This window comes from Microtus pennsylvanicus, chromosome 2 (assembly GCF_037038515.1).
Source record: "Microtus pennsylvanicus isolate mMicPen1 chromosome 2, mMicPen1.hap1, whole genome shotgun sequence".
In the NCBI taxonomy this organism is placed as follows: Eukaryota; Metazoa; Chordata; class Mammalia; order Rodentia; family Cricetidae; genus Microtus; species Microtus pennsylvanicus.
Genome location: NC_134580.1, coordinates 7,912,349 through 7,931,556, shown reverse-complemented (window position 1 = coordinate 7,931,556; position 19,208 = coordinate 7,912,349). Strand labels below are relative to the sequence as shown.

At 47.6% G+C, this 19,208-nt stretch overlaps 1 protein-coding gene across 1 annotated transcript in view; it reads right to left on the bottom strand.

Moving 5' to 3' along the window:
• Fam227a (family with sequence similarity 227 member A) overlaps positions 1-19,208 on the bottom strand; it is a 55,329-nt gene that overhangs the window by 9,531 nt on the left and 26,590 nt on the right. The window contains exons 9-15 of the mRNA XM_075959884.1: positions 18,832-18,955; positions 16,703-16,810; positions 13,081-13,166; positions 9,672-9,756; positions 4,877-4,971; positions 2,644-2,801; positions 109-261 (exon numbers count right to left, since the gene is read on the bottom strand). Of these exons, the coding sequence (XP_075815999.1) occupies positions 109-261; positions 2,644-2,801; positions 4,877-4,971; positions 9,672-9,756; positions 13,081-13,166; positions 16,703-16,810; positions 18,832-18,955 (809 nt within the window). The remainder of the gene's footprint in view (positions 1-108; positions 262-2,643; positions 2,802-4,876; positions 4,972-9,671; positions 9,757-13,080; positions 13,167-16,702; positions 16,811-18,831; positions 18,956-19,208) is intronic.

Here is a 19,208-nt window from a genome sequence, read left to right as displayed (position 1 = left end):
TTCAGTGAAGGCAAAGAGCAAGCTAGCAGCCCCACCGCACTGCAGCTAAACCCTGCTGGCCGCTGCAGTGGACGGGTGTCCACGCCCACACCCTCCACACCCTCCTACCTCTCGAAGTTCTCCTGCAGCTCCGTCAGGTAGTTGTTAAAATAGGTCCACTCATTCTCGTGCAGCTGATACAGCCGCTTGAGCTTTTTCTTTCGAGTCTCCATGTTCTTCATGACCAGTAAGATGATGTCAGCGTAGGTCATGGCAGAGTCAGTGGATTCTGCTGTCAAGGAAAGGCCCACTGTATTGTCCCCCCCCCCTCCCCGCACACTGTTAGTGGCTGAGACTCATGCTTAAAAGAAAAAACAAAAAAACAAACAAAAAAACAAACCCAAACCCAAACGCCAAACCAGAAAACAAGAGATTAGTGTCTCATGCAGCTGGCTGCAGATGGAGCAGGGAGGGACAGCGTAGACTGCACAAAGGACAATGTTGGGTGCTCTGGGGTTTGGAGGGAGTGACCTGAGGTTGGCTAGGGCTAGCCTGGGAATGAAGAGAGCTGTCCTGTCTGTGGTCAGGCAGTGTCCACCTTGTCATAAGGCCCCCTTTGGCCCTGTCCATGGTAGGGAGGGAGAAAGTACTTCCTTAGATGTCTAAAGAAGGAGGATGGCAGCATCCACTGCTGGGCAGTGAAGCTCTGTTTCCAGAGGGTTCCCCAGCATCACCGGTTCTTTGTAGCTGCAGGCCACCAGTTTAGTTCCGAGCCCAGCTGAATAGTCTGGACTTGGAGTCTGCCATCACAACGGTAAAGGGGAGGGGACTCCAATATCCCTCCTTGGAGGCCTGCCTGATGACTCATCTCGTTTTCTGACTTGGCATTTGTTTTTTGTTTTTTTTTTTTTTTTAAGATAGTCTGACTATCTTAAACCAGGCTGGCCTTGAGCTCACGGACATCCACCCACCTTTGCCTCCTGAGTGCTGGGAGTAAAGGTGTGCACATCAAGCCCAGCTGGATTTCGGTTTTTTGAAACAGGATGCAGCTATGTCTCAAGTTAATAACTAGCCTCCTGCCCCTCCCTTGAGTGCTGACAGTATAGGTACATACCGGCACACTCGGTTTCATCGTCCACTTCAAGTTTAATGCTGAAGAGGCCTCTCTTTCAGTCAGGTGTGGTGAGGCACACCGGTAACCCTAGCACTCGGAAAATAGAGTTAGGAGGATCAAGTTCGAGGACACAGGGAGTTCCAGGCCAGCCAGAGCTGCAGGTTACACCGAATCAAGCCACACCTCTCTCCTCTGCTGCACTCCGGCCCCTGGTTAGAACCTCGGCTGCATTTGTGACAAGCCTTGAACCTCCGCTGTCACTCTCTGTGTCTCCATTTATCTATCTATGAAAGGGGATAACAGCCAGGTCTGGTGATTTACACCTGTAATATCAGCAATCACGAGGCTGAGGCAGGAGGATTGCCCTGAGTTTGAGGCCAGCCTCAGCTATATGGTCAGACCCTAACTTAAGAACCTCTCGAAAAGATAACCCTTCCTTTAGAGGATGGTGTAAACAGCAATGGCATTTAGTGCCATTTAGTGCCAGCTACACACCACCCAATCACAACACCGCTAGCTCAGTGGGACGTCTTCACTTAGGGAGCTTGGAGGGTGACTAGCCAGCCAGCTGCTCCCTCGGGACCTAAAGGACAGGGTGATGCTGGGACAGTTTGGATTGTGTTGTCTAGTGACAGCTGTCACCATCCTTCAGAAATCTGTGTCATGGTCTACAGGCAGAAGAGGAAAAGGCCTTCTGCTGCCCTCCTGCCCATGAGCCTGGAGTACCAGCCCTGTGCTGAGCACCCTCTACTGCTCTGGGAATCAATCTGCAAAAGTGCCCCTGAAGCTGGGTGTGGCGGCACAAGTCTTAAATCCCAGCACTCAGGAGGCAGAGGCAAGCAGATCTCTGTGAGTTCAAGACCAGCCTGGTCTACATACACAGTAAGTTCCAGGCCAGCCAGGACCACACAGACAGACTTTGTCTTAGAAAACAAACAGCACGCCTGAGGTGGAAACCCTTATTCTGATTTTACAGATGAAAAAAGTGATGCCCACAGACAAACCGGGATGTTTCCAAGGTCACTTGGCTGGCTAGTGTAGCATTAGTTCCAGAGTCTGGAGCTGTTTGAACAAACAGAGCAAACTGATTCCCAGTAGAACTCATGCTCTAGCCCCAAGGCATGTTGTTAGGGCTCAGAATACCAACACATGCTGCACCTGTTTCCCATGAGCTCAGCTTTTTACCAGCTCCAAATGGAGCTGGGAAGGAGGAGGTTAGATGAAACTCTCACATGGATGCCAAAACTGATGGTCCATACACTCTTGGACCAGTGAGCATCTAGCTATGGTACCTAAGTTCATGCTGAAAGATGAAAAAGCGTGGCTCTGTACATGGGGCAATTTGACATGCTTAGGGTCTACTGGCCAGCACCCAAGGTCTAGACTTGAGGCTCACCTTAGCACAGAAGCAAGACTCTACCCCTGAAGAACATACCATGGCTGCTCCTAACAAGTACACACTGTGTGCCAGGTTACGCATGAAAGCCTGGATGCTTCCCCTCAAGCCCCGCTTCTGCAAAGAGGTGGCAGGAGTCTGGTGAAAAGGATATGGGACGAAATTGGTCTTTTCTCTCCTGCTGACCAGCACATCCTGGCCATTCAGCTGCAGCGTGGAGTAGTTGAGGAAGAAGTACACGATTAGTGGGCTCTTCCCATAAAGGTTGAATTGGTTTGAAGTCAGCTTGGGGCTTTTGCAGGCATGGTGGGACTGGGGGAAAAGGAAGGAAAGGATATTGTCATGTGTGATGCAGAGTGTCATCAACTTAACAGGGATTAGAGTCACTCAAGGAACAAGTCTCCAGACATAAAAATGAGGGATTACTTAGCTTCTGGGCATATCTGTGAGGGAGTATCTTGACTGACCAAATTGGAAGATCCATCTTCCCTGTGGGTGGGGCTATTCCTGTCTGGCTTGGAGAACATGAGCTCAGAGCTAGCATCCATGGCGCTCCGCTTCCTGAGTGTGAACACAATGTGGCCACCTACCTCAGGTCCCTGCTGCTGTCCCCTCCCCACCTCCATGGTCTGTACCATGAGTCCAAACAAAGCCTCTCTCCCTTAGCTTGTTCTTCTCCGGGCATCTTATCACAGCAGTAGGAACGGCAACGGACATGCCATGTTTCCAGCATCCATGCCTCTGACCCAGCAACTCCAGCTTAAGACGCCTCCTCAGGGAAGGCCAACACAAAGGAAAGGTTCTGCGTGTGGTCTACTGCAATAACAAAGAGCCGTGTCCCTTGTCAGAAATAACTGGACAATGCGCAACACAGGCTTAGAGGCAAGTGAATTCCAACTGTATGCTTTTCTTGTGAATCTAATGTATGTGTTTTGTTCTAGTAATTCCATTTCTGTAAGTTTTTCCTCCATGGTCACTTGTACATGTGAGGCAACACACACACACACACACACACACACACACACACACACACACACACACAATTTAACAAAAACTTTAAAGACTGAATTTTTCACCAATGGCAAAGATTATCATTGTAATTAATAAGCAGGCTGTCACAAAAAGCTTAGCAGAATGGTGCACATAGTCAGCAGTTGGCAGGTTAAGGCAGGCAGATAAGCAGTTCAAAGCCAGCTTGGGAGACAATGAGACCTTGTATTAATTGAGGGGTGGGGGAAGCCAGGAAGTGGTGGCACACACCTTTAATCCCAGCAAGAGGCAGGTGGATCTCTGAGTTCAAGGCCAACCTGGTCTACAAAGTGAGTTTCAGGACAGCCAAGGCTATACAGAGAGACCCTGTCTCAGAAAACGAAAACAAACAAACAAACAACAACAAGAAGAAGAAGACAGGTGGTAGTGGAGCTGGGTGGCAGCAGATGCTACCAACTTTTGCCTTCTTTTGGCAACCCAGCCCTTCTCACAGCAGGCAAGTGCTCCACCTCAGTACACCCTGGTCTGGAAATGTTGTGTTTCTTTTTTCTTTTTTTTCTTTTTTCCTTCCTTCTTTCTTTCTTTCCTTCCTTCTTCTTCTTTTTTTTTTTTGTTGTTGTTTTGTATTCCAAAACAGGGTTTCTCTGTATAACAGCTGTGCCTGGTGGTAAGCTTGCATAGGCTGGTGAGATCTGAACCCACTGAAAAGGTGTATTTATTTCTATAACAGAGAGAAGGAAGCAGAAGCAAGCTCACAGCTCTCTTCCTGTTATGCATGGGGGTCTGAGTTAAAGTAGAAAAAAATATTATTTATGCCTTCAGAGAACAAGGTCTGACTCTAGCTTGGGATAGCCTAGAACTTGCTACATGGCTCAGGCTGGCTAGAATGCTTAGCAATCCTCCCAAGTCAGCCTCCTAAATGCTGGGATTATAGGTGTGAGCTACCATACCTGGCTCCAACAGGGAATTTAAATACAGACAAAACACTCTGACAATGGGTGTCTTCTTGACCCAGTAATCATCCTTAGGAGATCTGCAGGCAACATCTGAGCTGTAATCAGAAATGCCCCTGCTCTTACGTGCCATCTGAGTAAGATGAAGATGCTTTGGCCATCCATGGCTCCTTTAACTCACCTCTGCTCTAACCTGGAGACGCTCAGCAGTTAAGGATGTCTGCTGCTCTTCCTGAGGATACGAGTTTGGTTCCCAGTGACCATGTCAGGTGACTCACAAGAGCCTGTAACTCCAGCTTCAGGGGCTCAGACACCCTCTTCTGGCCTCTGAGGACACCCGCACTCACATACATACATACTCACATGCACACTATATGTACACACACACACACACACAAATTAAAAACAATAAAATAGACCTTAAATTTCCAATCATATGCTCACCTTTTTCAGATACAAACTCATCCATGCTCTGGCTTCCGATATCCTCTTAACTTGCTGCGTGGCTTTCCGGGAGAACAGGGTTGATGTTGGATGATCTGTCAATGTGACACAGCAAAAAAGTGATTGTGAGACGCCCAGGGAAAAGGGCATCTGAGGTGGGTCTCAGTTTGCCGCTAGAGCGGAAGTGCCCTTGCATGGTGGGATTGGTGCAAGGCGTCAGTCCTCTGGAATTGCAGGGGACCCAGATGACTCCATTTGCTCTACAGTCAGACAAACAGCCATAGGCCATGTTGGCCCATCTCTCTGTCCACAGATAATCACTGAACATCCACTCCAAACCAGGTTCATGCTGGGTACTAGAAATGGATTACCTTCAAGGACCTCCGAGTTTACTGAAGAAAAAAAGGGCATGACATGTAAATAACAAGAGCCACACTAACCCAGGCGCCATGATAAAGTATCTATAAAAACAGTGTGGTCACAGAATAAGGACAGTCCCAAAGTTTTTAAAATGCCATGCAGGAACAGAATGAGCATTGGGTCTACAATACAAAAAAAAAAAAAACAAAAAACAAAAAAACAAACAAACAAAAAAAACAGCTTCTGCACAAAACTTTGCATTCCTGTAGGAGGTTAGCAGAGAATTGCTTGAAGACATCAGGTCACTGAAAACAGACCACTGGAAAGACTGCAGAGCTCTCGATGGTAGCACAGGAAGGCAGAGAACAGTGGAACCAAGTCACCAACACACCAAGATGATGTGGGATTCCCCTCTGAATGCTATGAATATGTTTTATTACCATTGGTTAATAAAGAAGCTGCTTTGGCCTACAGCAGGGCAGAATAAAGCTAGGTTGGGAAAACTAAACTGAATGCAGGGAAAAAGAAGGCGAGTGAGGTAAACGACACCTAACTGCCCAAGAAGCAAGATGTGTGGTAACAAACCATGAGCCTTGTGATAAAATATAAAATAATGGAAATGGGTTGATTTAAGATGTAAGAGCTAGTTAGAAATATGCCCGAGTGGTTGGCCAAGCAGTGCTGTAATTAATATAGTTTCTGTGTTATTATTCGGGTCTGGGCAGCTGATAAACAAAAGTGCAGGCTCCGTTTACATCAAGAGAAAAAGTAGCATTAGTCTAGGGTGGGGACGTAGCTCAGTGGTAGACAGCTTGACCAACATGCACAAGACCATGGGTTCAGCCCCCAGCAGCAAGAAGGAAGAAAAATGTCTAAGGCTGGAGAAATGGTTCATAGGTTAATAACACATGTTGCTCTTCCGAAGGACCGGAGTTCAGTTCCCAGCATCTACATCGGGAAGCTCACATTGGTGGCCTTTAACTCAACTCCAGGGGATCTGGTGCCCTGTTCTGGCCTTCAAGGGTATCCAAAACCCATGGCACACACTTACAAAAATGTACATATATACACATAATGTTGAATAAATATAAAAATAAACCCAGGGCTGTAGAGATGACTCAGCAGTTATGAGTACTTACTGCCCTTGCAGAGGACCTGGGTTTGGTTCCGAGCACCCACATGGCTGCTCACAGCTGTCTGTAATTCTAATTCCAGGGGGTCCAATACTTTTCTGGCCTCCTTGAGTACCATGGTGCACATGCATACATGTAGGCAAAACATGCACATGCATAAATTAATAAATAAAATCTTAATAAAAGGAAGGAAAGGAAGAAAGAAACAAAGAAAGAGAGAAACAAAGAAAGAAACAAAGAAAGAAGAAAGAAAGTAAGTTGGGTGGTGATAGCACACATCTGATGTGGGGGTCCACTCTATGTGCTGTGATTATCATTAATGAATAAAGAAACTGCTTTGGACCTATAGCAAGGCAGAACTTAGGTAGGCAGAGAAAGCTAGACTGAATGCTGGGAGAAAAAAGAAACTACACCCATAGTCCCAAATATTGTTTATAAATCTTTCTTTAGCCGGGTGGTGGTGGTGCACGCCTTTAATCCCAGCACTTGGGAGGCAGAGGAAAGCGGATCTCTGTGAGTTCGAGACCAGCCTGGTCTACAAGAGCTAGTTCCAGGACAGGCTCCAAAACTATAGAGAAACCCTGTCTCGAAAAAGAAAAAAAAAAAGTTCCTATAAAATTGACGGAATAAATCTTTCTTTATATTTGGGGGACATGCTATAGAGATGAATAATTTGCTTTGGTATAGCTCTTGATTTATTGATACAAATTTAAGGTAAATTTTGTTATACCATATATGTATATTTCTGCCCTTGATTAAGGTATTGTGTTTGTGTAGTTCTTTTTAAAATGTAATGTATAATTAAGTAATATAAGTTAATAGATAGTCATCTATAATAGTCAAGATTGTAGTCATGTTAGTTAGGTTTTCTAGATATATAGAGATATATTTCTGTTGGGGACCAAGAAGCCCCCTGACCTAAAGTATTGGCCAATTTTCCTCATCCTCTCTGCAAAAACAGCTTGCTGCCAAAACAGCTTGCTGCTCAGACAGCTGTGATACAGTTCTCAGAATGATCTGACCACAAGGTGCCAAGACACAAGGTGCCAAGACATGGCCTAACCACGTAGATGTTTCTAGAGATATATTGCTTCCTCCCTGGCCTAGGGCGCGATAGTTTCTGCTCCCCTCTAACCCTACCCCTCCCAATCAAAACCACTCTATAAGAATAAACCCCTGCCTGCAATAAATGGAACCTAGACGCATCTCAGACTGACTCTGTCATTCTTTATACGCGCTTGGTTCTCTTTCTCTTTCCCCCCATTCCTACCCAGGTGATCCTGAACTCGAGGCCCACAAATTACGTGGCTTGCTGGACAGGTCATATTTCAGTTAGTTAGGTATCCTTCAAATCTTTCAGAGACCTTCAGAATATGGCATTTAAATGTTTTAAAAATTTAGAACTTTTCATGACAGTGAGACACATCTGCTCCTAGCAGCACCAATCTACTTCAAGAAGAAGAGGGGCATCAAAGAGGCTCATTATGGAAAAAAAAAGAGGCTCATTATGGAGTTCATTAGATGAACTGGACATGCAGAATCCACAGAGAAATGAACTTGCCTAAAAGTGAGACAGTCCTTTGGGGTTCCTGCTTCATGAAAGAGTCTGCTAGACATTCTGCAGGACACAGAAAAAAATGACTGACAAACTGCCAATATAGGCAGAACTGTCTTTGAAATTTCCTGCTTCACGGAAAAGTCTGCTGGATACTATGGGGCAGTAGGCTCCAGATAGATGCCCCAATGGTACAGAAAAACTGTGGGTGACTGTCCAGGCAGTGAGATGTCTCTGTCAATTCTAGAGTTTTGGAAATTGCTTACAATGTATTTCCTGTTTACTTAGGTAATATATCCTTCTGGAGTCTTTGATGGAGTTGAAGAATTTATAATTATAGTTTTCCTTAGTTATGGTAAAAGATAAAGTAGATATAAATATTGTAACTGTAATTCTTGTTGGGTTTTTTTTTTTTTTTTTGGTTTTTTGAGACAGGGTTTCTCTGTAGCTTTGGAGCCTGTCCTGGAACTAGCTCTTGTAGTCCAGGCTGGCCTCGAACTCACAAAGATCCACCTGTCTCTGCCTCCCGAGTGCTGGGATTAAAGGCGTGCGCCACCACCGTCCGGCTGTAATTCTTGTTTGATACCTGTTTTGTTATATGCAATTTTACTATGTTGAAGTTAAAACCTTTCTTTTTATTAAAACAGAAAAGGGGAGGTGATGTGAGAGTCCCCTCTGTGTGCTGTGATTGCCATTAATGAATAAAGAAACTGCTTTGGACCTATAGTAAGGCAGAACTTAGGTAGGCAGGGAAAGCTAGACTAAATTCTGGGAGAAAGAAGGGCGGAGTCAAGAGATGCCATTGAGCCACCACCGGAGATAGACATGCTGAAACTTTGCTGGTAAGCCACAACCTCATGGTGATATACAGAGTAATAAAAATGGGTTAATTAAAGATGTAAGAGTTAGTCAATGAGAAGCTAGAGCTAATGGGCCAAGCAGTGTTTTAATCAATACAGTTTCTGTGTGGTTATTTTGGGTCTAAGCTAGCTGGGCTGCTGGGAAGAACAAGTGGCCTCCTTCTAACATGCACCTTTAAACCCAGCACTGGGAAGGGTGGGGTGCAGAGGCAGGTGGATCTCTGTGAGTTTGAGGCCAGCCTGGTCTATAAAGCAAGTTCCAGGACAAGCTCCAAAGGTACACAGGGGAACCCTGTCTTGAAAACAGAGTGGGCAGGGAGCCCAGTTACCCTAGAGTTTGACAACTTGCCAGATAAGAAGCAAGAAATCCAGCACAATTAACCACATCTGTGGGAAGGCTGATAACAGTTTATCCCGCTTCCTGTGCGGGCACTTTTTATGTTCAAACAACAGTTAAAGCCTGAATGTCTATGGCCCTGGATAGGGCCTCATTCCTTTCTCTAGAGATGGCATGGAGTCTTGACAAAACTTAACTTGGTTTACTGGGAACATATCCTTGCCAAGGGTGGCACATAAGTTTATCCCAGCACTTGGGTGGCAAAATAAACTGAACTCCAAGGATGCAGGGCCTGACATAATGAACAGGGTTGGGAGCCCTGGCACTCTTGACACTTGTGTTGAGGGCTCTGTCGTGGGAATGTCTTGTGCACTGGGGTGCTTATCTGACTGAAACAACAAAGCACCCTCTCCTAGCCACTGCTTGGTGCCAGGGCCTGGGTCAAACCCAAGGGCAAAGCAAAGTGTGCTCTGATGGATCCACGCAGCAGGGTTTCAGGGGCAAGAACGGAGAAGCAAGCCAGCCTTGCCCTCCGCTGCAGCCTGCTTACCTTTCGTTTGTTGACGTCGTGAGCTGTCCTCTGTGGTCAGCTGTCTTGTTAAGATTTTCTCATGGATCGCAGGTAAACTAGAAGACTTCATGGGAGCATTATTTTAAATAAATAAAGTTAGCAAAACTGGTATGAGAGAAATACTTGCACTTTGGCTCTACCTCATCCTTCTCAGTAAAGTGAGAAGAACTTTCTGGCCCAGCTTCAGGACCACGGCAGAGGGAAGTGGGTCAGAGGGGAAAGCACAAAGGATGATGTGGAGTGGGTGTCAGGCAGTAGTGGGATGTCACTCAGCTGCTAAAGATCTGGAGCAGTAACTGAATATCTTTGCTCCCTGGAGTTCCTTCAAGATGAAGCCAGCTGCCACGTGCGATGTTCACTGTGGCTCCCGGACATGGCCACTTCTAAGCATTCTGGCGGGGCATGGCCTCCACTAACGTTTCTTTGAGTAACTACTGTGGTATCTGCTGCTTGCCAACCACAGAAGAAACCTAGTCCCTGCCTTGAAGCACTCCCAGATAACAGTGGCTCAAGCTAGAATCTGCTCTCCCACAGAGTCGTGCTAAGGCTCAGGAGTCTTGACTTCTCCCACCTTTGGGTTTCACTCTAAGAAGACTGTCCTTAGGGACTAAGATGATGGCCAGAGCTCCAGGCACCATCTTCACACTCCAGGAGGCTGGCTAGAGAAGGAAATGGGAAGGATCCCATAAACCGCCAGATGCAGGACTGTGGCCATGGACTTGTACAAGGGCAGCAAATATCCTAAGTGTGACAACAAATGGTGGGGAGGAGCCTTGAATCACAGCTGATGTGGGGTACAATGGTGGGGAGGGCTGAGGGAGAGGAGCCTGAATCACAGCTGATGTGGGGTACAATGGTGGGGAGGGCTGAGGGAGAGGAGCCTGAATCATGGCTGATGTGGGGTACAATGGTGGGGAGGGCTGAGGAAGAGGAGCCTGAATCACTGCTGATGTGGGGTACAAATTAATACAACTTTTATGAAAATTATTAAAACTAGAACTACCATATGACCCTCACTCCTGGGCAGACACCCGGACAACTGCACACCCACCACACAGACACCTTTACTGCTGTTCTATTCACTACAGCGGGGAAATGGAAGCTGCCCAGCTGTCCAGTGATACATGAACGAACAATGGAAATCTGGTCTATCTTCTCATTTCCAGGAAATGAACAGTCCACATCCTCAGATTTAATTCCTGCCTCAATTCCCCTCACTTACAAAGCTCTGTACTCTCTGTTCCCCAATTAGCTCTATCTCTTTTCCTTCTCTCCCTCCTTCCCTCCATCCCTCTCTCCCTTCCTCCCTCCCAGCTCAGGCCTTTGTACAAGCTGTTCCTACCTCCTGGAAGGCTCTCCATTCATCCGGTTCCTTCTCCCAATAGCCCCTTGGGCTCTCAGCTCACAGGCACCTGCAGGGTGCCTTCTGTCACATGCACCCTCTTCCTCTCCACACCCCAGGTAAAGACTCACACTGCTCTCCTCTCTGCACCCCCTCCCATGCCTCACAGCTGCCCGAGACATCAGACACAATAAGCAATGAGAGGAACTGGTGTTTTGGACTCTGGTGCCCAGGAGGACTGCGGACAGGAGCAAGCGCTTCCTGAAAGATACAAAGAACACCCAGGACAGCTGGGCCCTCAAGAACACTGTTTTTGAGACAGAACCTCACAGCGGCCTGGAGCTCAATGATTGAACTAACTGACTGGCCAATGATTGCTGGCCAGGGATCTGTCTGCCTCTGCATCCCCAGCACTTAGGTGACAGGCACACACCACCACACCCAGTCTTTTCACATGGGTTCTGGGGATTGAACTCAGGTCTTCAGGTTTTTATCAACACTTTATCAACAGAGCCATCTTCCAGCTCAAACTCCTCTTTATAGACGCTGCCTTCTGCCATCTTTAAAACTCATTAAAGGGGCGGGAGACTTGACTGAGTCTTTGACGGGTTTCTGGGAGCCCTGATTTATAACTAAGTCACAGAACAAGCAGATCCACTACAGGTCCTCGGTGCGTGAGTGAGACAAGGGCAGATGGCAAGTCGGTCTTAGAGAAAGCACGGGTTGGTATCCTGAATTCTGGACTCTCAGAGAGTCGGCTGCCACTGAAATGCATGTTCTGAATGCAGCCAGCTGCACTCACTGAGCAGATGGGGACTGTCTGCTCATGGTAAGAGGCTCTATCGCCAGTACATCCAAATACTCCCTCTGTCCTGGTTTGCCATTCAAATTTCAGCTGCTTTCAAGGTTCCAGGTTTTGATTATTTCTATTTCCAGGACAGAAGATGGGAACTCTCAGCTGGGTTCTTGCAATAAATGTCAGAAGGCTTTCTGTGTTTCAGTACAAAGAAACCTATTTGTTTTGGGCACAGTGACTGGCAGTGCCCAAACACTGACAGTTGGCCTCAGCCACGCCTGTTCTGCCTGTGCTTGGGGCAGGAGTGACAGAGATCTCCATCGCATGCTAAGCACAGGGCCCAGAGCTTACAAAGGGTGACCATCATGAAGACATCCTATGGAGTGCCTTCTTGGTGGCAGGCCTACCTTTGATGATAAAGGAGTCCAGACAGTGACAGGAGACAGCCCCTCCCTCATAGAGTTTACATACTAGCAGAGGGAGAAGTTCAACCAACAAAAAAAAAAACCCTCAGTGAGAATGGGAGACCGTTACAAGAGGCACATGGAGAATGGAGGTGGGTTGCATCATCTCTGTGCTGAGGCCCAGGCAGTAAACACATGGCATATAACCTGGCATCAAGCCTCATGCGGTGTCCAATATGGGCACTCGGTCATCAGGAAAAGGCATGTTGACCTAGAGCTTCAAGATCAGTGTGGACATGGCCATGGTCAGAGGGATGCCCAGAGCACACGGATGCTCAGAAAGAAAGGGGATTGAGCTTGCTTCATCAGGAGCATCCTCTAGAGGGGGCCAAGAAAAACAGCTCTGAGCGTGGGACTGAAGGGGATCAGCAGCCACTGCAAGCTGCATCTATAGTGCCATAGCAGGATGTTTGCCTAGCAGAGTCTAGATTCCACTCTCAGGAGGGGATGGGGAGAGAAGGAGAGAAGAAGAGGGTGGGGGGAGACACAGACAGAGATGAAGGACTGAGACCCAGATGTGAGCCTGGAGCCATGAGCCTACACATCTGGGGGTCAATCTGGACTCAAAGGCTGGGTCTGCTCCTCTCACGTTTCCGTGGTTGTCCCCCATACTCCTTCCATAAGTGGATAATCTGGAGCCTAACAGACCCCTCTCTGAGCAAATGGAGTAGAACAGGTTAGAGATATGCCTTCCATAGACGGCCAAGGTGTTCCAGGAAACCCAGGGCTGTAGCAGCTTCGGGGGCCCTGTGTAGTTCAGGGTCCAGGTCTGTGTTCTCTGCTTACCTGAGGGCGATAGAATTTCTTGTTTTTGTTCTGTTCTGCCTTCTGCGTGGAGGTTTTCTTAAAAGTGAAGATGGAGAACTCTCTTCCTAGGAGACAGAAAAGCTGTTCTGTGATGTCTGGCCACTGCAGGTGAGCTCGTGGGAGAATTGTCTGTATTCTGTCAATCATATTTTAAATAAATGCTGATTGGCCAGGCAGGAAGTATAGGCGGGTCAACCAGACAGAAAGTAGAGGCAGGGTGATGAAAACAGGAGAATGCTAGGAAGGAGGAAGCCCATTCCTCCCAGTTCTGCCCAGCCACCAAAGAAGCAAGATGTGAGCTGCCTACTGAGAAAGGTACCGAGGCACGTGACTAACATAGATAAGAATAATGGGTTAATATAACTTATAAGAGCTAGCAAGAAGCCTGAGCTAATGGGCCAATCAGTTTATAATATTTTTTTAATATTTATTTATTTATTATGTATACAATATTCTGTCTGTGTGTATGCCTGCAGGTCAGAAGAGGGCACCAGACCCCATTACAGATGGTTGTGAGCCACCATGTGGTTGCTGGGAATTGAACTCAGGACCTTTGGAAGAGCAGGCAATGCTCTTAACCTCTGAGCCATCTCTCAGTTTATAATCTTATAAAGTCCTCTGTGTGATTTTCTTTGGGGTTTGCTGGCTGTGGGGTACCGGACTGGACGGAAACCCAAACAAGCCAGTTCTCATGTTACAGAATGGCAGGCCCCTCATGTTACAGCCCAAGACAATCCTAAAAGCATTGGTAATAGTGGAACCAGAAACAGAACTGGCCCCAGGCAAGCATGGGCCTCTGCTCAATGAGGCAGAGCTGATGAACCAGCAGAGAATAATGCCTACAAGGCCACATGTACAGGGCATGGTGCACAGATAACAAAACAAAGTCACAGTGCCTTCACAGGAAAACTAATCCAGGACTCCTACAAAACTGAGCCAAGTCCCAAAGAAAATGGTTTCATTTGTTTGTTTGTTTTTAAGACAGCATTTCTCTGTGTAGTCCTGACTTCTCCTGCTGGGGACAGGGTCTCTCTACTATGTAACTCTGGCTGTTGACAGACTAGGCTGGTCTCAAGCTCACAGAGCTCCACCTGCCTCTGCTTCCCAAGTGCTGGGATTAGGTATGTGCCATCACACCCAGCCCCCTGCCTCCTCCCCTACACTTGTTCTGTTCGTTTGCTTTTGAAATAGGGTCTTATTATCTAGCCCTGACCCTGAAATCTATAGGGTCCATGTTGGCCTTTAATTTGCAGTCCTCCTGCCTTAGCTTCCAAGTGCTGGGATTAGAAGCGTGTGCCACAAGGTATGGCTGGGTTAAAAGTCTAAAAAGGAAAATCCAGTGCTGGAGAGATGGCTCAGTGGTTACAGCACATTCTGCTCTACAGAGGGTCATTCTCAGCATCCACAGGGTGGCCACAAACATATGGAACTCCAGTTCCTGGGAACCCAACACTCTCTTCTGACCTCTGTGGGAACCAAGCACACGCATGTGGTACACAGACTGACATGCAGGCAAAACACTCACACATAAAATAAATTAAACAAAATTAATAGAAAAAAATTAAAACAACAACAAAAGTAGAAGAAAATCTAGGACTGGGGTGTTGCCGGGTCAGAGTTCAGGATCAGCATGAGCTGAAGTTCTGGGTTTGAGCCCTGCAACCACTAAAAACTAAGAAAAACTACCAATATGACAATACGACAAGTTGTTAAACCTTCAATGCATCAAAACAAAAAACAGTGAGTATAGCTAATCCTTGGATGCAGAAATAAAGACAATTTAAGAACTGGTTTCTTTCTTTTATTTATTTTTTCCTCCCCACTTAGAAAAAAAAAAACAACCCTGGTCTACAGAGGAGTTCCAGGCCAGCCAGGGATACACAGAGAAACCCTGCCTGACCCATTGCCTGAGGAAAGCATGTGTTTGCTTAGGACAGTGACAGAGGCAGAGTCTGGTCCTGGGAAAGCAGGGGCTGTTACGATTTCCAGACTGACGCTGCAGCCAGGCTCTTCCGTGGAACCCCAAGACGAGACTAAAACTTCACCAGCAGTGGGGACCTGGCTCAGCTGCAGGGTCCAGTTGACTTAACCACAGCATCTACACCAGTGGGTTTCCCTCCAGCTGTCTGGAACATTGACCTTCAAATCTCAGTGTGGACGTCTTGCATGGCCAGTGTCGGGAGCTATCTTGGCCCTGCTCCGTGTGGCCTCCGTGCCCTGTCTCTACCCAAGGCAGTTGCAATCCACATGCTGGGGCTCAATTGCCTGCCTCTGCCCTTGGATAGGGAGGAGGGGCAAGGCTCACAGGCCCAGAGACAATCTCAGCCCAAGACCTGGCTCACAGACACGACGTGACGTGACGTGACCTTCACAGACTCTTAAACTAGCCACCAAAGTGAAGTAGCAACGCCAATGAACTGTAGTCAGAGTGCTCACAGGGTGGATGACAAGTGGGCAGTAGAATTTTCTGCTCTGTAATTGACCAGGTTGGTTTCAAACTCCTGTCTCGGTCTCCTAAGTGCTTGAATTGGAGGTGAATGCCACCAAAACATGTCTATGACATGGTATGGGGAGGGAAATAGAAAAGTTGGGACTGTGCAAGTTACTCCACTGGACATCAGTGTCCTCAGTGGTGACACGCATGTGTCTCCTGTAGTTCACTTGGCTGTCATGGAGATGAAATAGCACCCAGAGGTTCCAGCAGGTCCCAGGCGCCAGTAAGCTCCTAGGTTCCTATTAACTAGCTTTTCGAGACAGGGTTTTTCTGTAGCTTTGGAGCTTGTCCTGGAACTAACTCTTGTAGACCAGGTTGGCCTCAAACTCACAGAGATCCACCTGCCTCTGCCTCCTAAGTGCTGGGATTAAAGGTGTGTACCATCACTGCCCGGTATAACTAGCTTTTCATATTCTACTGTATGACATACAGACTGGATAGAGTATAGAACACACAGACCTCATAGACAATTCTAGAACATATAGACCCAATAGAGTATAGAATGCACAGGCCTCATAGACAATTCTAGAACACACAGACCTGACAGAGCATAGAGCACACAGACCTCATAGACGATACTAGAACATACAGACCCATACAGTATAGAACACACAGGCCTCATCGATGATACTAGAACACAGACTAGATAGAGTATAAAATACACAGGTCTCATAGACAATACTAGAACACACAGACTGGATAGAACATAGAACACACAGGCCTCATAAACGATACTAGAACATACAGATCCATACAGTGTAGAACACGCAGGCTCGTAGATGATACTGGTACATACAGACCTGATACAGTATGGGAGAACAGACAGACAAGAGGGTAGATTTGCGTGTTTGCTTATAGCTCTATGGATGGAACTCATGGTCTAGGCAATCCCTGTGTCAGAACTTGGTGTCCCCAGCCTTTCTACCAAATGTAAAACTCTACTCTCCATATTCAGCGACACTGGTATTGTATTCATTTGATGGCTAACCTGGAAGCCTATGAGAGAAAACCTGCTGGGGACATCAGTGCCCTGGTACTCTGCCTCGGTTACATTGTGGCTGGACTGTGAAAGGGGCAGAAGGGACAGGGCTGGAGCTGGGTGCTTACCCTTTTTAAGTCGACTGCTGTGTAACATCAGTTCTTCTCTCCGGAACCTCTCTGGATCCAGCTCCGAGTAGTCCCAATTGTCATAGCTCTTTGGGCAAGGATACGTCCCTAGAAGAAGCCAAGAGGGTAACAGACACTTCCACTAATGAAAATGGAGCAGAACAAGGGGAACAGAGGCCTTGAGTCTCCCTGATGGCTTCAGGGAACTGGAGATCTGCTACCAGCCTTATTCTGGCCTTGTCACTCCCTCTCTGGAGAGTTTCCTCACCTGAGGAATGGGGACAATGCCATCTGCCCTGCCGCTTTCTGTTGCCTGGGCGTGTGACCCCATGACAGACCTAATGAAGATGCTGCAGCTGCCCAGTTTCCTGTTTGCCTCCCATTGTTCTTGCTGAACAAAGAGTTCCCTTCCCCAGGGACAGGGGCTAGGGCTAGGTCTACGTCCCCAGGGCCTCCCGCTGGACCAGGCAGCAGTGAATAACTGCTCAGCGAAGGTTCTTCAACACACTCTCAGGCTTAGTGCCAGAAATGATGCTTCCAAGGGTCACTGGAGAAACGTGAGCCACTGTGCCATGCTGCTGCCTCCACTCGAGAATAGGAGGAGACAGGAGGTTCATTCCTAGTGATTAGTTAGGCAAAAGCAGGACCAGGGAGAAGGAACAGCAGGAAGAAGGTGGGAAATGACAGGTTGCCACAGTGACCCAAGACCTAGCTTTGGAGGGGAACAACTCTGGATCTAAAGCATGATACTCGGTTGTTTGCTCTTGAACTTCTTTAACCCTTCATGTTCAGAGGGCTAAAAGGGTGTGCGGAGAAGAGTTCACCCAGCAAGCCCAAGGCTTAGAAAGGCCGGCAAGGCTAGGCCTTGGCTAGTGTCTAGGAACACAGCCAGCAAACAGCTCCTTACACTGACACAAAACTACTTTTAATGAGTGAGCTATTCCTCCTGGGCTGTCCGTAGACAGTGTGGCTTGGCTAAACGCCAGCTTTCCAGAACTGAGATCCCAGATAGACGGAGGTGTCTCCAAGATGACCCTGAATGAAAACCTTGGTCGTGAATCTCTGGTGTGCTTCTCCTGGGCAGAGGCATCACACCTCTCCCTGGCAGGTAGGTAAATGGGCTCCTTGCGGCTCCCCGTGGAAAGAAGGGAGTGAAGACCAGGCAGCCTGCACAGGGGTCCCCCAAAGCATTCGGCTCCTCCTCTGTGATCCAGCCATGTTTCCTACTGGATGCTGTAGAGCTTAGCCATGGTGACAAAACAAGTGACCTTGTTGTACTTCTTGCTCCCAACATAAAATGTCAAAGTTGCCTGTTTCGTACAATATCTGACCAACAAAAATCCTCACAAAAAAATAACAGCATTCAATGACCTCAGGAAGGTTCTATACTGAGATAGGGAAGTGGGGGAAAGGAGTGAAGCTATCTGGGAAAGCCAAGGTGGAGCTGGCGCAGTATGTGCTGAAGTGGACCCAGGGGCCACCTGGGTCTTGCTGCTCTGGGGTCCGTGGCATACGGATAACTAACAGAGCTGAACTGACACTTGCTGCCTCGCTCCCTGCAGACGTGGTGGGGCACAGGCTCAGGTCAGGCGGCCATGTCTCAGAACTGCCTACAAGGAAAGGGGAATTGGGACTGCGGCTCAGTTCATTCTCTCTCATTCTCATCCTCTATCTCTCTCCCTCCCTTGCTCCTTCCTTCCCTCTTTCTTCCCCTCTGGTGTTTTGAGATAGGTCTAAGTAACTCTGGTCAGCCTGATATTTGTCAAATAGCCAAGGCTGGCCCAAACTCATAGCTTTTGCCTCCCAAGTGTTGGGACTGCAGGTGTGTTAGGTGTGTGCTACCATGCCCAGCTTTAACTTTGTTTATAGTTCATTTTGGCTGCTGTATTTGTGGTTTTTTTTTAAAGCAGGGGCTTGCCATGAATTCAGGCTGGCTTTGAACTCACAAACTCCCTGCCATAGCCAGGGATGCATATATGCAGGTACGTAGGACCAAGCTCAGACTCCACTGATACGGAAACAACAGGAAGACTGTCTTGATGCTAGTCAAAAAACACACCCAGCCTCTGGTGGGAAACATTTTGCACCACCTTCCTTCCCTAGTTGGCAGGAAGTTCCTCCCCTCTCACCTGAGATCCACAGGCCTATGGTGTTACAAATTTCTGACTTGAATTCATGTGTGTTGAACCAGGACTGGGGGAAGCAGCAGCAGAAGCTGGTGTACAGGGCTTTGCTCAGAAGCGATGGGAGCCTCTGGGAGGAAACAGAGCTCAGCATCAGTCCCAGTATCTCTGCCCTCAGAAAAGAGGCCTGGCTGAGCCAAGAACCGGTGACCAAATTCCTTCCCAACACCAGGCTACTTCCTTTCTGTCTTGGGCTGCCTCCCCATCTCCCCATCTCCGGGTGTCACTGAGGACACTCCTCAGGAACCAGACTCTGCTCAGCCAGCAATCTCTGCCTTGCCAGCAAACCTCCGCAGTGTTCTAACGCTCAGTGCTTCTGTACT